Source organism: Dryas octopetala, chromosome 5 (genome assembly GCF_963921425.1).
Source record: "Dryas octopetala chromosome 5, drDryOcto1.1, whole genome shotgun sequence".
Classification (NCBI taxonomy): Eukaryota; Viridiplantae; Streptophyta; class Magnoliopsida; order Rosales; family Rosaceae; genus Dryas; species Dryas octopetala.
This window is the reverse complement of record NC_141370.1, coordinates 11,710,791-11,735,444: the sequence shown is the minus strand read 5'-3', so window position 1 is coordinate 11,735,444 and position 24,654 is coordinate 11,710,791. Positions and strand designations below refer to the sequence as shown.

Below are 24,654 nucleotides of genomic sequence, written 5' to 3'. Positions count from 1 at the left end.
TGTAAAAAAAAGATTGAAGAACAACGTCTGCAACTTTCTTTTCCTTGAATTTTCTGACAGTCCAGGTACTCAACTTTGGGTTCCTATAAATTTACTTCTAGAATTCTGTTTTTAAATATGTTTAACAGTTGCAAAAAGGACACTACCAGTTTTAAATCAAGTATAATTTTGTAAAGTTCGATGAAGATCCGACGAGTTAAAACAATACCAAAACATTGGAAGAAAAATAAGACGGTGTCGTAACGGTTGGAGATAGGAACCCAAAGTTGAGTACAATCCATGGGGTGCCACAGATACACCCATCAAGCCTTTGATTTTTTTTTTTTTTTTCACTTTTTTTTTTTTTTCATTGAAATACTTCCTTTCATTAATACGCCCAGAAATGACAGAGTTTACAGCATCAAAACAACAAAGAGAAAACTACAAATTAACATCGACCTAACGACAGAAGGAAACAAAGAAACCAAACATCAGGCCTTTGATATCTCCAATGATTGATAATCCAAGTCAACATATACTGAAGGAAAAACATACACAGCATTTGCTTGATAGAAAATAAAATCAAATACATTGGCAAAAGAAAAGCAAGAGATAGAAAGACAGAGATTGACTTGCAACCTTCGACCAAAAAAAAAAATGGTGCTATTTGTATCACATTTATTGACCATATTATTGATCACATGTCTCACAATAGTAAGTTTTATGTAGACACACCACTATGAAGCGTATAATCAACAATGTGAACAATAATGCATATAGTCTTATTAAAACGAAAAAGAAATATAATCAAATTCCACAATATGTTTTGACGGTGCACTCAATTTTATCGCGGATTTTTTGTGCTTTGATATAATCTAATTGATCCAATGGTTTATATCGTAAAGGGTGGTCTTTGTCCACAAGCTCCTTAGGTATATGCACTACCCCTTCCTTGAGTGAAAAGAGCCCGAACGAATATCTTTCCTCATTTTCTCTCATTGTAACTCTATGTCTACAGGATCGTATTCTGTCGTTACTCCAAACCTAGGACAAGGAAACCATACAAATTAATATTTCGGTAAAGATTTAATATATATGTTGCAACTTGCAACATAAAGGCACTGACAATTGATTACTAAGACATTTGGTCCAAATAATTTACACTACTTTTCAAAATATTAATAGTAATATAACAATAATATTAGAGATACCGACTATTATCTTAATTGATATGGCAAATGACATTTTAATTTTTACTTCTTGTTATAATTGAGGGAGAAATACTTAAATACGATTGCTTGACCATGTGTATGGTACGAGTACCCAATATTGCGCTATGTGTATTATTTATTTTAAAAAATTGTAAATTTTACTTAAAATATGCACACATATCAGTGTATCATTGGATGTCGTAAAAAACACGTGGCAAGACCGCTCTACTGAAAAATTGTCCATAGTGAACCCAAATATGAATAAATGAAAAACTGTCACATCAGTTGAGATTTATAAAGTTATGATTTATTGCTAAATGCTAAGTTGCTTTTCTAGTCCATGTGGTATATATATGTATACGTATTTATGTTTTAAACCCCATACGATACAAAAGCCTGTACCGCACATCATGATTCAGAGGCGACCATTAATTTATGAATAATGTTCTTAATTAATAAACATTTGATCAATAAAAAAACTTGTGGTATGCATACCTGAAATACATCACTTGCTATGAACAAGAATGATGAAGGTAGAGGATCAAAAGATATCCACTCGCCATCCTTTGTATTTATCTCCAGACCATTGATATGATTTTGATGAAGTATGGTGGTAAAGTTCTTGTCAGTACGACTGCCTAGACCCACATCACTTCCAGCTTTCTTGGGTTCTTTGTACTTAGCAAATTAGAAAGCGTAAAAAGTCGATTGCATGTGATCGTCATGGTACTTCCCTATGCCATAGTTTTCAAATACCATTCTTGTCACAACTTGATCAAGTTCTGCCATGGCTTTTGCATTCAAATGATCAGCACTATCACTGCCCAACAAAGAGCAAGAATATCGTATAATATGTTATAAGCATATAGCATTTCTAAAACCAACCGACAGTGAGAGTGAGAGAACGATCAAACGCTCTCGCTCAAACATTATGACAACGTTTGAATGAATGCTCCCTCGCTATTTAGATTCCGAAGTCTGAACATATATATGTTTTAGAAATACGTTTTGCCAACACACATATATTAAATTTTGAGAACTATTTGTCATGAAATATAAATATAAAAATTAATATACATACCGAAATTGGTCGTCGTTTCCATTAGGCCAAAAAAGATGTGTAAACTTGTGAGTCTCTTCTGGGTTTATAGGATTATAAATTCCGAGGCCTTCATGGACAGAATTGTAAGTGAAATGGCCACAGAAAGGCCACTTTTCATATGTGTTTTGGGCTTTGATTTCAATGGGGGAATCAAACAAGTTGTTCAATGTACCAAACATGGTGTTGTGAAGCTCCAAGGAAATTACTTTTTTGGACATAATTGCCATGAAACAGCCAAGCTCTTCGAGTGCATGGCAAACCTCTTGGCGCAGTGAGAGCCAAGAAGTTGTCCCTGGCTTCAAGCACTCCTCACCTAATTTCGAGAAATCTACCAGTTGAATTTTGGTCACTCTTTCAGTTTGGGTAGTACTGGTAGTCATCTTTTGCTAGGAATTCTTGCTAGCTAGCTAGTACGAGGTTTTAAGGGCTCTAATGATAAACTACTGCGAGAGATGTATATATGGTATACCAAAAATGATACTTGTGGTTGTGCATTTTCGCTCTTCGCTGAATAATTATATATAGGCTTAATTTGAATTCCATGTGGTACTTTGGCGAAAAAAAAAAAGATGTGGTAGCTGTCTGGGCCCTCTGGGGTGATGAGTTGACTTTTGGCTCTGTAATGCCAGTGGGGATGAACTTTTTTTTTTTTTCATTTTCTTTTTGTTTGTGTTTACTTTGTAAGGTTTTGTCATATATGTTACAACCATGATGCTAACTTGTTGATGTATTACAATAGTTTGTAAAGTATTGAATCAAAATCAAAATAATTGAAATAATATAGAAAAAAGTGGAACTTTACCAAATTAGAGAGACCAAAAATAAAAAAGAATCACATTATAAGAAAGACCGAAAGAAGGAAGCAAGGAGTAAAATTTCGAAATTTTCGGCGAAATTTCGTCGAAAATTTCGTTTTTTAGGGGTATGGAAATTTTAACATCATACCAAAAAAATTTCGAAATATTTCAAAATATTTCGCCGAAATTTCGAGGATTTAGGGTATAGGGTTTAGGCGAAATTTCAAAATATTTCGCCGAAATTTTCCAAAATCCTCGAAATTTCGGCGAAATTTTCGATATAGTGTTCAACAAAACCAAAACCAGATCTATATGGGTGGGAGTTGCGGGGTGGGAGGCGTGGGTTTTGGGCGCGGACGGTGGTTCTGTGTGAGGTGGGGGAGGAGGCGAGCGAGCGGCTCGAGGCTGGCTGAGGGAGGAGGGATGAGGCGAGTAGCGCTAGGCTGGCTGGGGAAGGAGGGAGGAGGAAGGAGAAGAGAGAGAAAGAGGAAGGAGAAGAGAGAGAAGACTATGGAGGAAGAAGAGGAAAATGAAAGAAAAAAAAGAGGAAGTCACGGCCCACGAGGGAAGAAGAGGAAAAGGAAAGAAAAAAAAGAAGAGAAAAGAAAGGAAAAGGAAAAAAAAGAAAAGGAAAGAAAAAAAAAAGAAGAGAAAAGAAAAAAAAGAAGAGGAAAGAAAAAAAAAGAAGAGAAAAGGAAAAAAAAAAAAAAAAGAGAAAAAAGGAAAGAAATTTTTATTTTTATTTTTTTTTTTAAGGTAGATTGAGATTTGGAGTTTTTAGACAATTGGAAAGAAAAAAAAAAGTTTGGGATTTTATTTGGGGTTTGATCTGATCATTTTAGTGTTTCGTTTAGTTGTAAACATAAATTATGAAAAAGAAATTTATCCCATTATCATGAAGTTTCATTTCCTTAATGTTTGGTTTTCTAATTTTGATAATTTGTAAAATTGAAATTTTAGATAAATCGTTGTCGTCGCTGCTGCCATCGGATTTATTCTATTTTAACCCAATTCGGCTTAATTTAACTATCAAAGATCATTTCCAAGTCCCTTTGAGTAAACTTGTTACTTTCTGTTGCCATATTGGTGATTTATTCGTGTAATTTTATTACGTAATTATTAATTAGTGAAGTATTTTTTTAACAGTCTTGTCTCTGGCGCGCATTATATTTATCACATATCACATGAACTCTACTATATTATTTGATTTCTTCAATATTTTTTATCAATGTAGTAGATAATATGTTAAATAAACATACAGTCAAGTTTCATTCAAAATTTCCATATTTTAATAGCAATTTTAGTCATTTTTGTCTAATTTTATCGAAATCGAAATTTTAATCGAAATTTCCACGAAAATTTCCGTCGAAATTTTCATCGAAAATTTCCTCGAAACCGAAATTTTACTCCTTGGAAAGAACCATTTACACTAAATTTCGCTAAATTTCGCATTATTTAGAATCTTTTATAATGAGATATGTCAAGGCAGAGCGAATTGACATCTAGCTAACTTTTAGTTGACCTCCGAAAAAAAAATTGAAACATATAATTTATGAATGAATATTGCTTTCCTTTGTTTTCAATGTCTGTTGTATATTTTCTACCATAATTATATTTAATTGCTTCCCACATGTATTGTCTAATAAATGTGAAGATGCTTATTGCAGTCTCAAGGTTCATGGTTAATGCTACTGCAACAGGTTTTGTTCCTCAAAATCAGGTTTTACACAGTGGGCAACGTGTGGTAGTTGTTTGTTCAAGGTTCTAGTCTTTCTGGAACATTGTTTAAACTTAAACAATGGAACTAGTGACTACAAAAGATGAAAATTTTAATCTTCAACTATGCAAATCTTGTTCTACCATAATTATATTTAATTGCTTCCCACATGTACTGTCTAATAAATGTACTTCTGCCTGTGTCATTATTGAAGATTAATATTTATCATAAATTTTTGCAGGATGTTTCTATACTGAACCAAAGAAGCTAGTTATCAAACAAGGTGAAGATGCTTATTGCAGTCTCAAGGTTCATGATTAATGCTACTACAACAGGTTTTGTTCCTCAAAATCAGGAAAAGTGCTTAAAGTTGACATCAGATTATGTACTGTTTGTGGATAAATCCACATGGATTCAACAACCAACTACAAGCTTACACGTGGCACATCAAGGTCCTACTTGGCATTTTGACCTTTCAATGGTTGACTTGGTCAAACCAATCATCCACATCATCATTCCAGCTCTGCAACATATGACATCGGTTATAGTACGTATCTAAGCTCAGCTTACACCACCTGGTCCGAACCGATCTCAGCTTGACCATCAAGCTTTCCGTTGACTCAAATGATTGCCTTCAAAGGTCTCTAGCTCGGCTCGGATTGAATGTCACTTCATCGATTTGATCACCCAAGATGACCGCTTCACACTTAGGAGATTTGTGAAGTCATATGTCCAATTTGGCTTGGACTATATATTATATTGCACCACCGATCCAACCACCCAGATTTTCCATGCTTGCGATACATGTGATACATGAGGTTGTATGTTCAGTTCGGCTCGGTTTCTTTGCTCCACTGTTATTCTAAAAGGTCCAACAAGTATGAACGACCACACTCAAGTGCATGAGATGTGACATGCTATAAAGCCTGGCACACTAGCTCCAGCCATGACTATTAGGGCAACCCACCACACCAAGCCATGTCTGCATTCAATGCTACTTTTTGCTTGGTAGGTGTGCATGCCACTGTTCCGAACGGGTGACGTGGCATGTTCTCCATGTTCATCCTCATGCAGGTAAAAATCTTTTACCTCTTCTTTTCCTATATAAGTCATCTTATATGCTCAAGGGAAGGGTTCACAAAAACCCTAAACAAACACACACCCACTTGAGAGAATAACCCAGAACATACTGCCTTATTCTTCCAGATTCTCATAAGTTCTTCCCTTGTTCTTGCTTTCACAACTTCACACATCCATCACTAACTTCATCATCAAAGTGTAGTTGGATGGTACGTACCACACTGGTGCTACTTCCTTTGATCTTTGTTCATACATGTATCATTCATCAAGGCATACCAGCAACTCAGCAAGTTTGTTCATCACACAAATCATCATCCTAATCATCTACCAAGAAGGTTTACTCAACGTCCAGCTTACTTACTTTAAGTTGTTGTATCAAGATCACCGATTTTTGCATCAACATGTACGATATGTCATATTTACTTTGAAGCTACAATCTCGCGGGCAGTTTCAATTTGAGGAGGAGGATTTGAAGGATATAACTAATTCTTGATCAGTTTCAACTGATCGCATCAGACTCCACTTTCCATCATGGCTCTTGATTTTAGCCAAGACTATGGTCTACAAAACAAGTGAAGTCACACCAAAAGATGATGAAGATTCTGAACCAAAGGAGTTTCCTGCTTTCAAGAATATTCTTAAAATGATTGTCACACTGTTGCAAGGAAATCTCAGCATACATGATGCATTTGGGTTGATTTTCTTGATTAGCGCTGTAAAAAGAAGAATTTCGAGTTGGTTTTGGCTCAACGAAAATCACATGATTAAAATGATAAAGGCTCAACGAAATGGATCCCATTAAGCATATGAATTATACACTAAGCATTTGAATTTTTATCCGAGGGCTTAAGATTATTGTAAGTACATACTTCACCAAATTACTAATTGGTAAGTGTCTAGCACTTTTCTTTAACTTAATGTCAAATTTAATTTTAGGTAAACTTCCATTCCAGTTATTTTATTTTAATTTTTATAGACTAAAGCCTTATGATGCTTTTAAAATTCTAACTAAACTCCTATAAATGTACGGTCGCAAATTTTGTTTCACAGATTCCATGAGCCGAGCGCTCGGCAGCCATTGTACAGCGCTTATCAGTTCATTTTTGCTTCTCTCTCTCGAGTGCTCGGCATTGATTTGTTGACTTTATATTAGGTTTTAATTTTGAAAATTTTTGGCGAAAATCCTAGAGTTAAAGCCTAACATATGCATCATCCACAAGCCTCATTCTACACCCTAGGAGGGTACAAAGTGAACCCGTAACCTATACCCTTAAAAATGGAAAGAGGAAACAGCGGCGAGCGCTTATTGCAGCACTCGACTATTACAAAAAAAACAATGTTGAGTGCTCAGCACTGGATATTAAAAGAATAGTAAATTAGAGTAAACCACTTGTAAGATATTTTTTCTTGAGTGTAACCTACCATAATATTTGTTGGGAGGCTTAACCCTTTGACTAGTGTCCACTAGGGGTGGAATCGGTTCGGTTATCGAACCGATTCTATGAAACCGAGGACCAAATCGTAAGGGGGCGGAAGGCATGTAAGCAAACCGGTGCCCAACCGACATGGGTTGGTTACCGAAGTTTTAGTGTTGGTAGGGGTCGGTCGGCGGTATTTGGTGGGGCGGTTCGATATTTTGGTGTTTCGCCGAGGGGGTTTTCCATGCTGCTTCCAACCATCGATGGTGGCGGTTCGGTCTTTTCCGCCAATCGAAACTGATAAGACAAGAAAATAATCGAACCGATCGGTTCAGAGCAGTGGCGGTGGCGGTTGTGGTTTTTTTCGGTTGCTAGGTCAGAAATGCCAGCCCTAGTGTCCACATAAGTAACTTTCCTTATATTGTTGAATGAGTCAGCTTAATTTAAAACTAAAAGTTTGTTGTTTCCCTCCAATACCCTTTAGCTTATTAGATAATATTAGGAGTAGATAATGCTATTTATCTCTAAAGGTTGTTGTTGCCCTAAAGTTTGAACATTTTTTTAAGGGTAAACTAAATTTTTGTCTCTATGTTTGACCCGAAAGTATATTTGGTCCTCGTGGTTTCAATTTTCTCAATTTGATCCTTGTGTTTTATATTTTTTGCAATCTTGGGACATTATACACCTAACATAAAATTTTTTTCTCAAATCAAAACTAATAACTTGTTTAAACTAGCAAGTTTTACTCAAGTGACTAAAAATCATGTATATATCCTTGAATTTTTTATTTTCAAACAAGAATTTAAAAAAATCACAAACATAAAGTTCAAACCCTAAAATTTCTGAGCCTCAATTTCTTTAGCAAATAAATATGAAAATAAAAATTGAAATTAGTCTTAGAAAGCCCATAATTAATATGGTCTTTCAATCCCCTAACAAAATTTTTCTTGAAAACAAGTGGATAATTTATCTCCAAATTGAATATTTGAGTTTTGTTAAAATTGTCCTAAGATTGCAAACAACATAAAACACAGAGACCAATTGGGAAAATTGAAATCACGGGGACCAAATGTGATTTTGAGCCAAAACACAAGGACTAAAAAAGTAATTTACCCTTTTTTATTTTGACAATTAATTTTTTAAATGTTTTTATCATAATTAATATCAAATTTGTATAATAACAATAATATGAAACTACTAAAAAAAATAATATATATATAAGATTAACTAAGATACTTATTTTGTGCACCTAGCTGGCTTTTTTGTTGTTTATTTTGTGCACCTACTGGTTGTTTCATGTTTATTTTGTGCACCTATTATTTTTTTTCCTGTTAATTTTATGCGCCTACTCTTTTTTTTAATATTATTTTACGTACCTACAATGATTTATGTACATACATAATTTTTTTATGTGTTGATTTGAATTAATTATGAATAGATTCATTGCATTCAATCATGAAAATCAATCAATTAAATCTCTAAAATTTATGAATTTAATTCAATTTACTTTTATATATTAATGAAAAGGGATTAATGTCATTTTGCTCCCCAGACTATTACACATGTATCAGTTTGCTCCCCAGACTTCTAATTTGGAAAATTAAGGACCCTGACTTTTTCAATTTTGCCAATTAAGGTTATTCCGTCAATTTATACATTTTTCATCTAAAATGTCGAGATGATCAAGCAAAATTTAGCAAGAAATAAAAGAGGAAAAATGATGCATGAGGAAAAAATGATAAGATCTAATTGGAAGGGACCATTTTGCCCTCAAAGATTTGGATAAAAAATGTGTAAATTGACAAAAGAACCTCAATTGGCAAAATTGAAAAAGTCAGAGTCCTTAATTTTCCAAATTAGAAGTCTGGGGAGCAAACTGATACAAGTGTAATAGTCGGGGGAGCAAAATGGTATTAATCCCTAATGAAAATGGCAGACTTTGCAATTATAAAATGGCTTTAGGTGTATTTTAATCCTAGGTGGCTGCAATTTTTGAAATTGGCCTAATCTATGAACTAAAAAGTCAATGGGTTGGAGGCTTTAAAAAAAGAGCTTGAGGGGTTGATATCCAATTAACCCATTTTAATAACACTTTTCATGTTCCAAATGTCTAGTTGAATGAAAATTTGATGGTTAATTAATATGATAAAGGGCCTTACATGTGAGAAACTGATTTTAATGATTTCACCCTTAACATTTACACAAACGAATACACATGCAAGCCTTAGATCGATATCTCCAGTAACTGAGAGACCAAACTATTACATCAACATTATAACCACACAAAAAAGAAAAGAGAAAAAAAGAAAAAAAGAAATGGTGCTATTTTGTATCATATTTATTCAACAAATTATTGATCACATGTCTCACAATAGTGAGACATATGTGGTCCATCACACCGCTGTGAAACATGAGCAATAATACAAAAAGTTTTATTGGAAAAAAAAAAAGAAAAAAAAAAGAAGATAATTAAATTCCACAATATGCCTTGACGGTATATTCAATTTGACTGTCCACTTTTTGTAATTTAATATATTCTAACTGATCCAGTGGCTTATACCGTAAGGGGTGATCCTTGTCCACAAGTTCCTTGGGTATATATGTTACTCCTTCCTTGAGTGAAAAGAGCCCGAACGAGTATCTTACCTCATCTTCCCTTATTGTTACTCTGTGTTTACAAGCTCGAATTCTGTCATTGCTCCAAACCTAACACAAAACCGTACAAACAATATTTCTGCAAAGATTTAATGCGCGCACATGTTGCAATATCAAGGATGCATCTAGTCATGTGGTACGTACGCATGTGTATGAATTCATGATTCAGAGGCCATCACCTTTGCTAGATAATTAATGTTCTTAATGGGTGATGCTTAATCTTAATAACCACTTCATCAAATGCATACCTGAAATACATCACTTGCTATGAATAAGAAGGATGAAGGTAGAGGATCAAAAGATATCCACTCGCCATCCTTTGTATTAATCTCTAGACCATTGACATGATTTTGATGGAGTATGGTGGTAAAGTTCTTGTCTGTGTGACTGACTAGAACCCCATTACTTCCAACTTTCTTGGGTTCTTCATACTTAGAAAATTGGAGAGCGTAAAAAGTCGATTTCATGTGATCCTCATGGTACTTGTCTACGCCATAGTTTTCGAATACCATTCTTGTCACAACTTGATCAAGTTCTGCCATCACTTTTGCATATAAGTCAGCACTTTCACTGCCCAACAAGGTAAAGAAAAAGTTAGAAATAGTGTAAAAGTGAAGAGCACGTTTAAAACGGACAATGCATGAAAGAGCATTTGAATACTCAGACAGTAGGCCAGAAAAGATGAAATATAAATTAGAAAGTCAATATATACCGAAATTGATCATTTCCGTTAGGCCAGAAAAGATGTGTGAACTTTTGAGTTTCTTCTGGGTTTATAGGATTATAAATCCCCAAAACTTCACGGACAGAAGTGGTAGTGAAATGGCCACAGAAAGGCCATTTTTCGTAGGTGTTTCGGACTTTGGTTTCGATGGGGGAATCAAACAAATCCTTCATTAATGTACCAAACATGGTGTTGTGAAGCTCAGAGGAAATGACTTTGTTGGGCAGAACTGCCATGAAACAGCCAAGCTCTTCGAGTGCATGGCAAACCTGTTTGCGCAGTGAGAGCCAAGAACTTGTCCCTGGCTTCAATCCCTCCTCTATTTTAGAGAAATCTACCACTCGAATTCTGGACACTGTTTGGGTACTCATGCCTACTGTATTTTCTTCTTCTCACTCACTTCTCTAGAATATATATTTCAAGGGCTAGCTGTAATGATAAACTACGAGATGTATATATGATACTTGTGGAGCACGTGGTATTATATATATATTGTGGCCGGTGAGAAGGATTGAATTCCATAACTATGGTACTAGCTAGCTGTAGCTGTTTGGGTGATGAGTGACTCTAGGTGCACTTGACCAATTTAATTAGGATAACAATTATGGCTTCCACTTAATTTGAGCACCACAGATGTTAAAGTTAAAGCAATAATGTAAATTATTGGGTGCTAAACAAGCTTTTCTAAGAGCTAATTAAGAACCACTCAAATATGGCCTCTTTGTCTTAGATAAGGACACATGGGGTTTCTAGAAACTCAAACCGAAGTATGCATACAACTTCATTCTTCCATGTCTAATGCCAACGTGAGTATATAAGAGAAGAAAGGAAAGAGAGAAGAACAGAGAGGCAGGTCCTGAGATTAATCTTGTACCAATTAATTAACGATCAGGAGGGCATTCCCATGTACCATTTGAACTGGGCGGCATTGGTGCAACATAGCTAGGCATGAGCATTAGCTTAAGAATATTCGGCTACATAATGAACCATGCATCACTAAGCATGCACCTGACTAGATCGAGCACGCTGCTGGCAGCAACCATTAAAAACAACCTCATTCCTTGCATTCCATATTTTTATCAATGTTGCAATCTTATGATGTAAATAATTTCTTTGGTTAAAAGATTTCCAAGAAAAAAAAAAACGGATAAGAAGCCCCTATTTTAAAGGGCTCATAAACCTTATCATAGCTGGTCCTTTGGTTTTTTTTTTTTTTGGCCATTGACACTGGTCGTTGGTTCTTGATTATTCTAATAGGACAATGGTAAGGTGCTTAGTACGGTACAAACCGTACAATTAATTTTATGCCCTAATTACATGAAATTTTATGTCAATTAATTTATTAGAATTATACAAGGTAGTACTTCGATCTAGTACTACTAAACATCAGTAGTGCTAGAGGTACCACCTTCTATCCCAACTTTATAAATTTTAATTGATGTGAGAGTTTGTCATTTATTCATCTATTAACCCACTTTAAATCTCATTTATTTGCAGCAAGTAAGAAACTGACATGTTATCAGACTAAGTGAATGACACCACTCGAATAAAACAATCAATATCTCGATCAATACCAAAACTTCTAATTCATATATATTCTACATCCGCACCCATTTCTTACTTAAATTAATCCAGAAGCAAGATTAAAAGAAAGAAAGTATTTGCAAATAAACTTTCAGTTAAATATATACTACTTCAACGTTCATGTGAAGTGATCAACACACTTGCTCCTCGTTTGCTCTTTTTTTCTATTTTTGTGTGGATATTGATAGAATTAGAGCATCCAACCCAAAACCAATTGGTAATGGGTGGAGGCCCAAGACTTATAAGCACATATGCTAAACTCTAGTTTTCCGATGTGGGACATTGCTCCACATTACTCTCAACACGCCCCCGCACGTGTGGCTATATTTTGAGCCTTAGACGTGAACAAATTGTATTAGGTGACGTGGGAGCACGTGTGGCCGTTGAGCCTTACACGCGGATAACCAAACTCTGATACCATGATAGAATTAGAGCATCCAACCCAAAACCAATTGGCAATGGGTGGAGAGGCCCATGACTTATAAGCACATATACTAAACTCTAGTTTTCCGATGTGAGACATTGCTCCATATTACTCTCAACAGATATGAACACAACAGCTACCAAATTAAGAAAGAAAGAAATTAAGAAAGAAAGAAGAATCATTTGCACTCGATCTTGCATTATATATTAGAATTTTATAATGAGATCTGTTAAGGAAATGCAAGTTGACCCCCTAAAAAAGAAAAAAATTGACATATATCTTATGAATGAATATTGTTTCCCTTGTACTATACCCGTTGTATATATAGTTATATTTAATACCCTGTTGCATATTGACGATTGAATCCCCAAAAAGAAAGACTATTGAGTCTTTTTCTATTCCTCTAATTGATTTATAATTTAGTAATGAATTTTTTTTTTCTTCTCAAATTAGTAATGTATCGCTATCAATCTGATTGATTGTGAAGTAAATTACACCCCACGTCCTGAGATTTGTCTCATTTTCTATTAAACCCCATGCTTTGTAAAATTACACAAGTATCTTTCGTAAACTGATAAACTTGATAGAATTGTGAAAAAGTCAACAATACCAGCACAAGAGAAAATATTGTTCATAACAAGTTTATTGTAATTCAGCTTTAAAAATAGAGTAAAATTACACGGTTTAACACTTTTTTTACTTAACCCGACACTTTTTGGAAATTACAATATATACGATTAATACTAATTTTTTCCTATTTCTAACTGTTTATTATATTGTATTGGTTGATTAGGGTTTACTTGCGTGTGCTTAAGTATGAATTAAGTTTTAAGCATTGCTTTTGTTGGCCCCTTTCTATGCAACAATCCACCAGTAGCTGGAAAATAGTAGAATATAGTAAAGGAATACGAACATTTGAAGGTTCAAGGAGACGACTATTTTCAATTTTTTTATTAGGAGTAATGTAATAGTGTGGTGGCACTCAGTTACCATTCGTTTTCCTTAATTGTATGAGAATTAGTGTTTACGAAAATAAAATTATTGTATGTGAGAATTGGTTTTTTTTTTTACAGTATTGGTTGTCAATTTGTGATTGTTATTGTCTTTCTCCCAAGAAAAAGAGAAATAATGTTTGTGACTAAAATAAAATACACCTTCGTTTTACACGTGATTCGAACGAAAGACCTCTCAATTAGTGAACTACACTTGGCAGCAGGCAGCTACTACAAAGTCTACAAGGCTGCAACACTCCCCCTCTGGTCTAGCTCTCAAAACCCTAACAGACCCCCTCCCCTAAACCCTCTCTTTACAAAACCCTAACGTCCCTCCCCTCTCCGCTACTCAATTAACTCTCTCTCTCTCTCTCTCTCTCTCTCTCTCTCTCTCTCTCCTGCTATGGCGGAGCTGAAACTCTCAGAGAGTCGAGACCTAACCCGAATAGAGCGCATAGGCGCACACTCCCACATCCGCGGTCTCGGCCTCGACTCTGCCCTAGAAGCCCGTGCCGTCTCTGAAGGCATGGTGGGTCAGACCGCGGCCCGCAAGGCCGCCGGTGTGATTCTCCAGATGATCAAGGAAGGAAAGATTGCGGGTCGAGCCGTTCTTTTGGCGGGTCAACCCGGAACCGGCAAGACCGCCATTGCAATGGGCATGGCCAAGTCACTGGGCCTCGAAACCCCATTCGCCATGTTAGCCGGGAGCGAGCTCTTTTCTCTTGAAATGTCAAAGACTGAAGCTTTAATGCAAGCATTTAGGAAAGCCATTGGGGTTAGAATCAAGGAAGAGACAGAAGTCATTGAAGGTGAGGTTGTGGAGGTCCAAATTGACCGGCCTGCCGTGGCTGGGGCGGCTTCAAAGACCGGGAAATTGACTTTGAAGACGACAGAGATGGAGACGGTGTACGACTTGGGGGCTAAGATGATTGAGGCGTTGGGGAAGGAGAAGGTGCAGAGTGGGGATGTGATTGCCATTGACAAAGCTTCCGGGAAGATTACCAAGCTCGGTAGGTCGTTTTCCAGGTCCAGGGACTACGATGCCGTGGGACCGCACACCAAGTTCATGCAGTGCCCTGATGGGGAGTTGCAGAAGCGCAAGGAGGTCGTGCATTGCGTCACACTTCATGAAATTGATGTCATCAACAGCAGGTAATTAAAATTTCAGCTTGCATTGTTCATAATCTCTTATATTGTCTACTATTTGTTTTTCTAATCTGTTGCCCTGGATAAATTTGTTGTACCTTAAAAATGATTTTTAACATGTAGAAGTTGAATACTGTATTTGTACTGCTTACTGGTTAAGGTTCCAAAAATATTACAAGTTTATGCTGTGTGTCTAAGGTGTGAAGATTTTTAGCTAACAGATAGGCGTTTGTATATGAAGATATGTTAGAGTGCTCAAGCCTCAAGATGGCACAATCCATTTATGTATAATCAATTTGAGGAATATCTAAAATTGGGACCATGCTGCTTTGAATTATTAATCTATGGTTGGTGTTACATACACTGGTGGAAACACGATAATGTATTGATCTTTTCCTCAAAGTCAGAAATTGATGTATGGAAGACTTGTGGCAATATGGCCAGAAGTTCGTGTGTGGATTTACAAGATAAATGACTGAAGAGAGAGGAACCATGAACAAACCAAATTAGTTTGAGTCACCAAGTGCCTACATGAACGTTATTAAGGAAATTAGTATGCTGGATTAGGCTAAGGACACTAGTAATGTTATTAAGGAAATGGATTACAGCAGCTTTCCCTTTAAGTCATTAGTTCATGATAAAATCATTATTTTCTCACGTCTCTACAGAGAAAAAACTTGGTCGTTTGGTTTTTGTTTCAACATTGTCTTTTATATATTTGTTAATGGTACTTATGATATCTATTTGAATTGTAATTCAAGAATTTGTTCTTGCGTACACTTTCACATGAAGAGACATATTTATCCATATCAAAATTCAGAGTTTCTCTCTTCTGGATCTTAATATGTGGAATAGATACAGAGATTTGTTTTGAGCCATGCAATCGATTGAATAGTTGAGAATGAACACTGTCTTGAAGTGAAAAATGGGTAAAAATATAACCTGTAACCTGCAATTGAAAACCCATCTGGATAGATAGAAAAACTGGAACCCGTGTAGACTCACTTAGAAGTTAGAAGGCAGAAGTTTCTCTCTAACTTTCTAATCTTCAACTGTGTATATGTTTTTCTGTTTTATGAGAAATATAGATTGTATGCGGCTACATGTACCAAGAGAAGGGTTTGAAAAAAAAAAATCAGTACCCTTGATCTTGAATTGCCATGATCTTGAATTGCCAAAGTGGCTGTAGCCAAATCAAATGGTTGAGAAGTGTACTGGCCGGCTGTTGTGAGATTTCTATAAATCTCCGTCGACGGACTGCTTACCGAGCTTCTAACATTTAATTTTTCTTATTTGATGTATTGAATGCCTCATATGAGAAGGGGGGAAGAGGGAAATAGCATAGGATTTAGCCTTTTCAAGAGGCCCTTCTCTAACATCAATTGGATCACCTTCCAGGCAAATGTGCTTTGACTACCCAGCCATTTGCGTCTATTGGTGCCTACATTTTTTCAGATGTTTTTTTTTTAATGTGGCATTTTCCAGGCACCTTCATTGGGGCACCTTCCAGACAAACTTGAAAAACCAAACCTGAAGAAGCTTGAAGGAAAGACAACTCCAGAAAAATCTGGCTTTTCTGAAGCTTGAAACCAAAATTGCAGCTGGGTCTCTTTGGGTGAAAGAGAGAAAGCTCTCTCTTGCTCTATATGGGTTCCAGTTTCTTTCTCTCTATCCAGATAGGTTTTTCTTATGCTTGTTACGGATTATATTTTACCCATTTGTCACTTAAAGGACCTTGTTAAATCTCAAACCTGTCATTCGATCGCACAGGTCAGAACAAAACTCCATATATGTTCTGCATCTTAGAATCTGCAAGAGAGAGAAACTGTATATAACTTACATGTTTTAGGGGTTATAAATTATGATTAAACTATTAGTTTTCAGGTAGTTAAGGTTTGATGTGATATGTTCATAGGCACACATGCATAAGATGTTATAGGGATTTCAAGACATCTATCAATCTTTAAGCTTGTTCTTATATAAAAAACAAAACAAAAAATCAATCTATAAGCTCGTTTAAGTTTGGATTGGTGTTCTCTTTGTTATTATGATAATTGTGCCTTTATTAGTCCCTTTTACTTTGCATTTCAAATAAATTTCTTTTGGTTTCTGTATATAACATATCCATTGCAACATCCACCTTTACAAAAACTATTTCAAATAAATCCTTGGCTTGCAAGCTGCGAAAGTGGGGTTTTCATCTTTTGCGAAAGTGGGGTTTTCTTCTTTCATTATACTTTAGACACATTAATGACATTTTCTTCTCTGATTATATTATCTCTCTCTTCCAGAACACAGGGATTTCTGGCTCTCTTTACTGGTGATACTGGTGAAATCCGTTCAGAAGTGAGAGAACAGATTGACACAAAGGTAGCTGAGTGGAGGGAGGAAGGGAAGGCAGAGATTGTGCCAGGTGTTCTTTTTATTGATGAGGTGCATATGCTTGACATTGAGTGCTTTTCATTTTTGAACCGTGCTTTGGAGAATGAGATGGCTCCAATATTAGTTGTTGCTACCAACAGAGGGATTACTACTATCAGAGGCACAAATTATAAATCCCCCCATGGCATTCCAATTGATCTCCTTGATCGTCTGCTGATTATCACCACTCAGCCTTATACAGAGGATGAAATTCGTAAGATTCTGGACATCAGATGCCAAGAAGAAGAAGTTGAGATGTCTGAAGAGGCAAAGCATTTGTTGACCAAGATTGGTGTAGATGCATCCTTGAGATATGCCATCCATCTCATAACAGCTGCTGCGCTGTCATGCCAAAAGCGGAAGGGAAAAATTGTGGAGATGGAGGATATCAACCGAGTTTACCATCTGTTTTTGGATGTGAAGAGATCAACACAATACTTGATGGAGTATCAGAGTCAGTACATGTTCAGTGAGGATGGTGAAGAAGATGATACCAATGCCATGCAATCTTGAGATATCCCTTTAGATTAGAAAAGAGTTTGTGGTTATTTCTGTATCTTGCTTTAGTCATCGTAGGCAGCACTGAACTCTGCTCATGGAAAATGGTATTACTACACTAGTATGTTTATGCTGTTAAAATTTGGGATTTATAGTAGTTGTGGTTTTTCCATGTGTAGGCATGAAGCTATTATCTTTTCCACTCTTCCAAGCCAAGCCTAACAATTTAGTAGGATTAAATGATTAATATGATTGAATCTCCGAATTTTGCAAAAAGTTGCCACCAATAACAGGGCTTCTCTCTTCAATTTAATGCTTATACTTAAAAGATGGCTCACCTGATGCCCCCCACACAAACACACACAAATGCATGCGAGAAAAACTACCATTGGACGGTCCTATATGTGTTTGTGTCTATCTTTTTCATTATGTTATTTGTCACATGATGAGAGACAGACATGTTGGATGTATAAGACGGTCGCATAGAAGTTTGTCTCCATGCATATGTATAAACACACCTGGCAGGATTTGAATCCATAGAGTGGGTTTTAAAAACTCAAACTTACATGCAAAATAAGATGATTCAGAATTTGATGCAGAGAAAAAAAAAATTTACAAAAAAGGTTGAAGAAATCATTGCAGGAACACAGTTAATTACATAAAGAGGAATTACAGTACTAGCAAAGATACAGGAGAGCAACCTTGTGTTCACCCTGTAAAACTTTAATTCAACTTAAAGAAATCCTAAAAGGTTGAAAGTCATTTTCAGTTAAACAGGAGACCCTTAGCTATTTATACAGTTGAGTACATTCATCAACTTAAAGACAACCAACCAGACCAATAATGTCCATCATCTTATGCGTCTGCCTCTGCAAGATGACGAACTTGAAGAGATCTGTTTCCCAATATAGGCCTCTAAACTGCCTATTTCTTAAAAAAAAAAAAAAACTAATCTCTAATTTTATGTGGTTTAAACAGGAAACATCTTTAAAGCTGCAGAAATTGGCATCCCTAAAAATCCAATCAATATAGTAATGAACCATTGTGCCAAGGTGAGGGGTGATGTGCTTGCAAATTTTCCCAGGAACTGAACAATAATGATTTGGAACAGAACTGTGGAACTGAGTACTCCCACGAAGACGTAGTTATCAAATATTCCCTTGAAAACATCTATTTTTTCCATCTCACGTGAGCTTATCTCATTAAAAACCTGAAAAATATGGAAGAGGGTAAGAAATTGAATTATCATTAAGTAGTCTTCCATGGGTATTTAGCTTTGTTCTTTTCTATGCATATGAGACATATCAGATGTGTTCTGAGCCAAAAATTAGTATGAGAATTTAAATAGACCAGAAAAAAAAAAAAAAAAAACAAAAAAAAACAAAAAAACAAAACAAATTGCAGAGATGTTTGCAAAAACCATCTACAAGGGAAATGGTTTAAGCCTTCATCTAGATTATTTTAAAAAAAGAGAGGAGGTGAACTGAATTCATTTTTTCTGAACATATCAGAGAATCCATAGAGAATCAATATGCCATCTGATAGCGAAACTAATTCTGCCCCTATCATTTACCATTAGACAATGCAACAATTTGAAACCTGGTATGAGAGCTTTCAGAAAAAGATTACCTGACAAAAGACAAATGTATTGAAAATGAGAGTGTTGAGGATCACATTAGAATCTGGTCCATAAAGTTGAAACATTGCTTTTCCTTTTGCCTGAAGAAACCATATTACCGTAAACTGATAGAAAGATTGCCCTAAAATATTCCTCCACATTGCATTACTGATAAAATTTTGTCTTTTTCCAACTGGGGGACGCTTCATTAAGTCATTATTAGGAGGCTCAGTTGCAAGTGCAAGTGCTCCCAGGGTATCCATGATCATGTTGACCCACAATAGCTGAACAGCTGTGAGGGGAGCACTCCCTGGAGAATAGTTAATGCAAAAGCACAAGCAAAAGTAAAAAATGATTTCTATAATGCAAAGAAAAGGAAGATGAAGTTCATAACAGAAGTGGAGCCTGCTAACCTGTCAAACAAGCTGAGGAGAAGTTAACAATTAATGCAACCACGTTAACAGTCAGCTGGAACTGCACAAATTTTTGAATATTTATGTAAACTGAACGTCCCCATTTTGCCACTGTCACAATTGTGGAGAAATTATCATCCAGAATTATAACATCAGCACTCTCTTTAGCCACCTGAAAGTAGGAAATATGATTAGTTAAGCTGCTGGCACTGCTCGAGTCGTGATTAAGGGAAAAAAAAAAATGAATGTAAAGATATCTACCATACAAATTCATTTAGAATCAAGCATCAAACTGGGAAAGATCATCAAGCATTATACTCACCTCAGTGCCGGCAATGCCCATGGCTAGTCCAATATCTGCCTCATGAAGTGCTGGGGCATCATTTGTTCCATCGCCAGTTACAGCAACGACTTCATCAAATGTGGTGCGCAAGTGCTTCACCAGTGTATGTTTGTCCATAGGTGAGGATCGAGCCATCACCTACACAGGACCTCAAGTTTCAGTCTCACAGATTGATAAAGCATACTCAGTAAGGAGTAAATCCAACTGTTTGTGCTTCTAAAAAAGAAATGGGGGTAGCACCTGAATCTTAGGAATTAGCGAAAGCAATTCTTCCTGATTCTTCTCCCTGAAATCCGGACCTTCGATGGCTATGCCATCATCGGTGAGAATCCCACATTCCCTTGCTATAGCCTTTGCAGTATGTATATTGTCTCCTGTAACCATTCTTACAGTGATACCAGCTGAACGGCAAATTGCAACAGACTCCTTGACACCAGGACGAACAGGATCTTTAATGCCAACAATTCCTATACAAGTATAACCAGAAACTGGAATAGGATTCTCAACAGAGAACCCAGTTTCTAGTTCCATATAGGCAAGACAAAGAGTTCGAAGAGCCTCACAAGCAAATTCATTTATAGTAACTTGGAGATGGTTAATGGACGCTTGATCAAGAGGAACAATTTCACCTTTTGAATTGATCACCTTGTCACAGTTGGCCAAAATTATTTCTGAAGCACCTTTAGTGTGCGCTCGCAAACCTCCTTCAGGAAGCTCCAGCACTACTCCCATTCGTTTCTTTGTTGAGTTGAATGGCTCAACTTTAATAAGTTTAGAAGCTTCTCGCTCTGTTTGGAAATTTCCACCAAGTGACAAGCCAAACTCCAATAAAGCTGCATCGGTAGGTGTTCCCAATATCTCATGCTTTCCATCTTTGTTAACCACAACTTCTCCGCCAGTGTTAGTAAATATTGATTGTAGCAGAAGCTTCTTAGCAAAATCCGGAAGATCAGAGGACAAGCTAGAGGTCTCATTGGATTTGCTCACCTCCTTGGCATTCATACAAATGCATGATTTTACAACAGTCATGCGGTTGGTTGTTAGTGTCCCAGTCTTGTCACTACATATATTTGTGGCTGATCCCATAGTCTCACAAGCTGCAAGATGGCGAACAAGTGCTTTATCATTCATCATCTTTTTCATGGCAAAGGCAAGGCTCAATGTCACTGCCAGTGGAAGCCCCTCTGGGACAGCAACAACAACAATTGTAACTGCAACAGCAAAGAATTCCAGCAATTTCATTGCATCATCTCCAGTCCAGCTCCAGTGTGTTCCTTCACGCAGTTTAGTTCTAAATAATCCTTGCACCATAACTGCAAAAGTCACAACAGCAAAGAAAAGGCCTATCTTCCCAATAATGGTTGCCACTCCATTCAACTTGACCTGCAATGGGGTTTCATCATCTCCACCTTCACTCAGAGTTGCCATCAATTTACCCCATTGGGTTCTCATCCCAACTGTGGTAACCATCATCTTACATGATCCATCTTGGACCTTAGTTCCAGAAAGAAGGAAGGGGTTTTCAGAAGTTACCATTATTGGTTCGCTCTCCCCGGTTAAACTTGATTCATCAATTAACACAGAAAATCCTGAAACAAATAGCCCATCTGCAGGCACTTGGTCTCCAATAGAAAGGTGTACAATATCACCAGGTAGTAAATCATAAATTGACATTTTCTGCCTGTATCCATTTCTTGTAACTTGGATGGCAATCTTCTTTTTCTCCTTGTCCAAGTCCTTGAACTGTAACGATTGGCGATAATCACTTGTTGCTGTGACAAGCACAACCAACAAGATACTTGCAACGATTCCAAGGCCATCATGAGCTCCCACTGGCCATCCTTCCATTGCTATCCCAACTACCAAAGACATAAAAGCACACGCTCCGAGGATCATAAGAGTCATATCCTGAAGGGCTTCCCAAACAAATATCCAGAAACCGCGTACTTCACTCTCTGTAAATTTATTGACTCCAAAAACCTCTTGTCTGCGAGCCTGTAAATCAGTATCGCCATTCAGCCCATCTTTTATTGATGCGGAGAGCTTTTCTGCAATACCAGCTACCCCACCATGAAATTTCAGCTTCTTTACATCATGGCCTTCGACAATGGATCCCAATTCATCAGCACAAATCTGAAAACCTGCAGCTTTAACTTCCTCAGGTACAGTGTAGTCACTTACTTGCACTCCTGCAGACATCAGAATAAGCATGAACCACCTTGTAATGTGATGATAATGTTTATGTATCTCAATGCTGAAGAGACTCACCTTGGATAAATTGAAATGCAGCTTTAGAAACCAACACTGCAATCCTCAATTTCTCCTGCAAATTTTAACAGTAATTTAGTAAGGGATGCTTGTCTAGTGACCAACTGGGGATGATGGAATTATTAATCACCTAACATAACCAGTACTTCAGTATTGGTAAAAAAATTTATGAAAAGGAAAAAGAAAAGGGATGACAAAGGATGATTTCGAAATTATTGGCAATATGTTTCTCCCCATCTTGTGAAATTAGATAATTTGAACTGAAAATTTCCCCACAAACTATGGCAAGACACTCATCACAACCACCGGCAGTGATTGCTGATCACATATTATTGAATTAGGCACCCAGAGCTAGCTACTCCAGGATAATGGATAAGGTTGCACATAATCCTGGAATTTGTACAATAATTAGAGAATTTTGTTAATATATCTACAATTACAAACGCTCATGGTAACATTACCAAAAGCAAAGAAAAGTATTGTACTATTGTAATGTGGCAGAGGGTTCAAAGTTGAAACATACTTGAGGTTCACATAGTCCTGCCAAATAAGATAAAAGTTCTACCACCTGAAAGTGACCAATCTAAATGATGGAAAGCCAATTCCATCAAGTACCCTTTTCATTGTGCAACTTAGAGTGAATTGAGTTGACTGGATATTGCATAGATCGCAGCATTCATGCATGCATTCTATAATATGATCATGTTTCTCATTCCCTAGCCAATACAAATGCCACTTTTTTCAATGCACTGTAATAGTTTGTGCACATAAAGCTTCACTAGGGTGGCAATTCGTGTTGGCAGGTCGTATTTGTGTCATGTCATTGTTGTGTTTGAGTCGAATACTAATCAACCTTAATATGATTTGTTTAATTAATCATGTCAATCCAACCATTTTGTGTCGTGTTTGGATTGACCAAATATCTTGTGAACTAAAAACTTAAAATGAAGTTTCCTTTATTTAAAAAAAAAAAATTTATCACTTACAAAATAAAAAAATACTTAAAAAGAATAACCATATAATTCTAAAATCACTCATACAGTACATATTAAAAAATGAGAAAAAATAATCATTTTCTTCGTATAGTACTGCTAGTTAGAAGTAATTTTTGTGTCCAAAATCAATTATTTATGTTTGATACTAATAAGACTCGTTTATTATCTTTGTTTGGTGGGTCAGTAGCATATTTGTGTTCAAGTCAAGCAATGGTCAACCCAAACCCACTAACTTTGTGTTGGATTCAAGCCATGTGTTATCAGGTGGTGTCAAAAATTGTCACCCCTAAACTTGACCATCTGAACACAGCTAACAACCCCTGTTCTTTTAATTTCTAATCATCCATTAGAGATGTTAGGTTCTGGGATTAGGTAGCATATTAATAATCACAACACACTGATCACTGAGGCCGCATTTCTAATAAGAAGAAGAAGGAGAAGAATTAACTCAAAGAAATTGGGGTGGCAGAGCCGAAATATTGGACCTGATTGGTACGGCGCATAGCAGCAGCCTCGTAACGCTTTGAAAGATTGGCAGTGAAGCGAAACCTTCGCTTTGGGTTCTTAACAACCCCACAAAGGTTCCTCCATTTCTGCAGCGTTTCTTCAGAAGAATGCTTCGGCTTCACGTCCCCAAAATTCTCTTGCAAATAACTCTCCATCGTTCGTCACCTTCTTTCACTCTGCTGTAATTACAAGTTTACAACCTCCAACCTCCTACGTACCTATTAAATATATGTGCAGCTTCAAACAATAAGCAGGAACTGCGTAGGAAGTTTCAGTGACATTTCTTCAAACGTGTTATATGCACTTATTACTACTTTTGGGGAAGAAGAGAGAGAGAGAGTGTGAACCTGACAAAAGAAAAATGGGGTTAGCTTGATTTTGCCTTTTCTTGTTCTGTGTGCGTGAGAGTGGCTTTTGGGTTCGAAAAATAGCAAAGAGTGAGTGAGTGAGTGAAGGAAGAAGACGAGAGAAAAGTAAGGAGGATCCGAAATTTAGTGAACATTTACATGGACTGAGAGCTAATATCGGTTCTTCAGCTTCTAACTTGTTGGTTTTTCCTGGTATTTGGGAACATTCGGCGGGGTCAAGACTCCATAACTGAACGTTTTGGCCATTTGGTGTTAAATAGTGTTTAGTTAGAGAAATTAATTCTAAAAAGTAAATATTAAAAAGCACGACAATAAATTTTAAATTTGAAAGTGTCAATGAGTGACATGATGTGATACTAACAATCATAATTTTGAGTCTCGACTATATTTTTTT

At 36.5% G+C, this 24,654-nt stretch overlaps 3 protein-coding genes, 1 non-coding gene and 1 pseudogene across 4 annotated transcripts; 2 read left to right on the top strand and 3 right to left on the bottom strand.

Moving 5' to 3' along the window:
- Window positions 1–786: 786 nt before the first annotated feature.
- Window positions 787–2,687, bottom strand: LOC147284317 (putative 2-oxoglutarate-dependent dioxygenase AOP1; annotated as a pseudogene).
- Window positions 2,688–9,773: 7,086 nt separating this feature from the next.
- Window positions 9,774–11,054, bottom strand: LOC147284316 (deoxypodophyllotoxin synthase-like). Its single transcript, XM_086245276.1, has 3 exons — window positions 10,672–11,054; window positions 10,208–10,529; window positions 9,774–10,010 (listed from the first exon to the last, which is right to left on the bottom strand). The coding sequence occupies exons 1-3, from the start codon at window positions 11,052–11,054 to the stop codon at window positions 9,774–9,776; spliced, it is 942 nt and encodes a 313-aa protein (XP_086101402.1).
- Window positions 11,055–13,932: 2,878 nt separating this feature from the next.
- On the top strand, window positions 13,933–17,934 carry LOC147284314 (uncharacterized). Its single transcript, XM_086242822.1, has 2 exons — window positions 13,933–14,835; window positions 17,121–17,934. The coding sequence occupies exons 1-2, from the start codon at window positions 14,087–14,089 to the stop codon at window positions 17,761–17,763; spliced, it is 1,392 nt and encodes a 463-aa protein (XP_086098948.1). The 5' UTR covers window positions 13,933–14,086; the 3' UTR covers window positions 17,764–17,934.
- LOC147284315 (small nucleolar RNA snoR109) lies at window positions 16,010–16,110 on the top strand. The gene has a single exon (XR_015122733.1). It is a non-coding gene; the product is annotated as a small nucleolar RNA snoR109 (small nucleolar RNA).
- A 750-nt stretch (window positions 17,935–18,684) lies between the features above and the next one.
- ACA2 (calcium ATPase 2) lies at window positions 18,685–24,474 on the bottom strand. Its single transcript, XM_086242821.1, has 7 exons — window positions 23,871–24,474; window positions 22,391–22,445; window positions 20,363–22,311; window positions 20,102–20,260; window positions 19,780–19,951; window positions 19,378–19,676; window positions 18,685–18,958 (listed from the first exon to the last, which is right to left on the bottom strand). Exons 1-7 carry the CDS (start codon window positions 24,045–24,047, stop codon window positions 18,719–18,721), a joined length of 3,051 nt encoding a protein of 1,016 aa, XP_086098947.1. The 5' UTR covers window positions 24,048–24,474; the 3' UTR covers window positions 18,685–18,718.
- Between the last annotated feature and the right edge of the window lie 180 nt (window positions 24,475–24,654).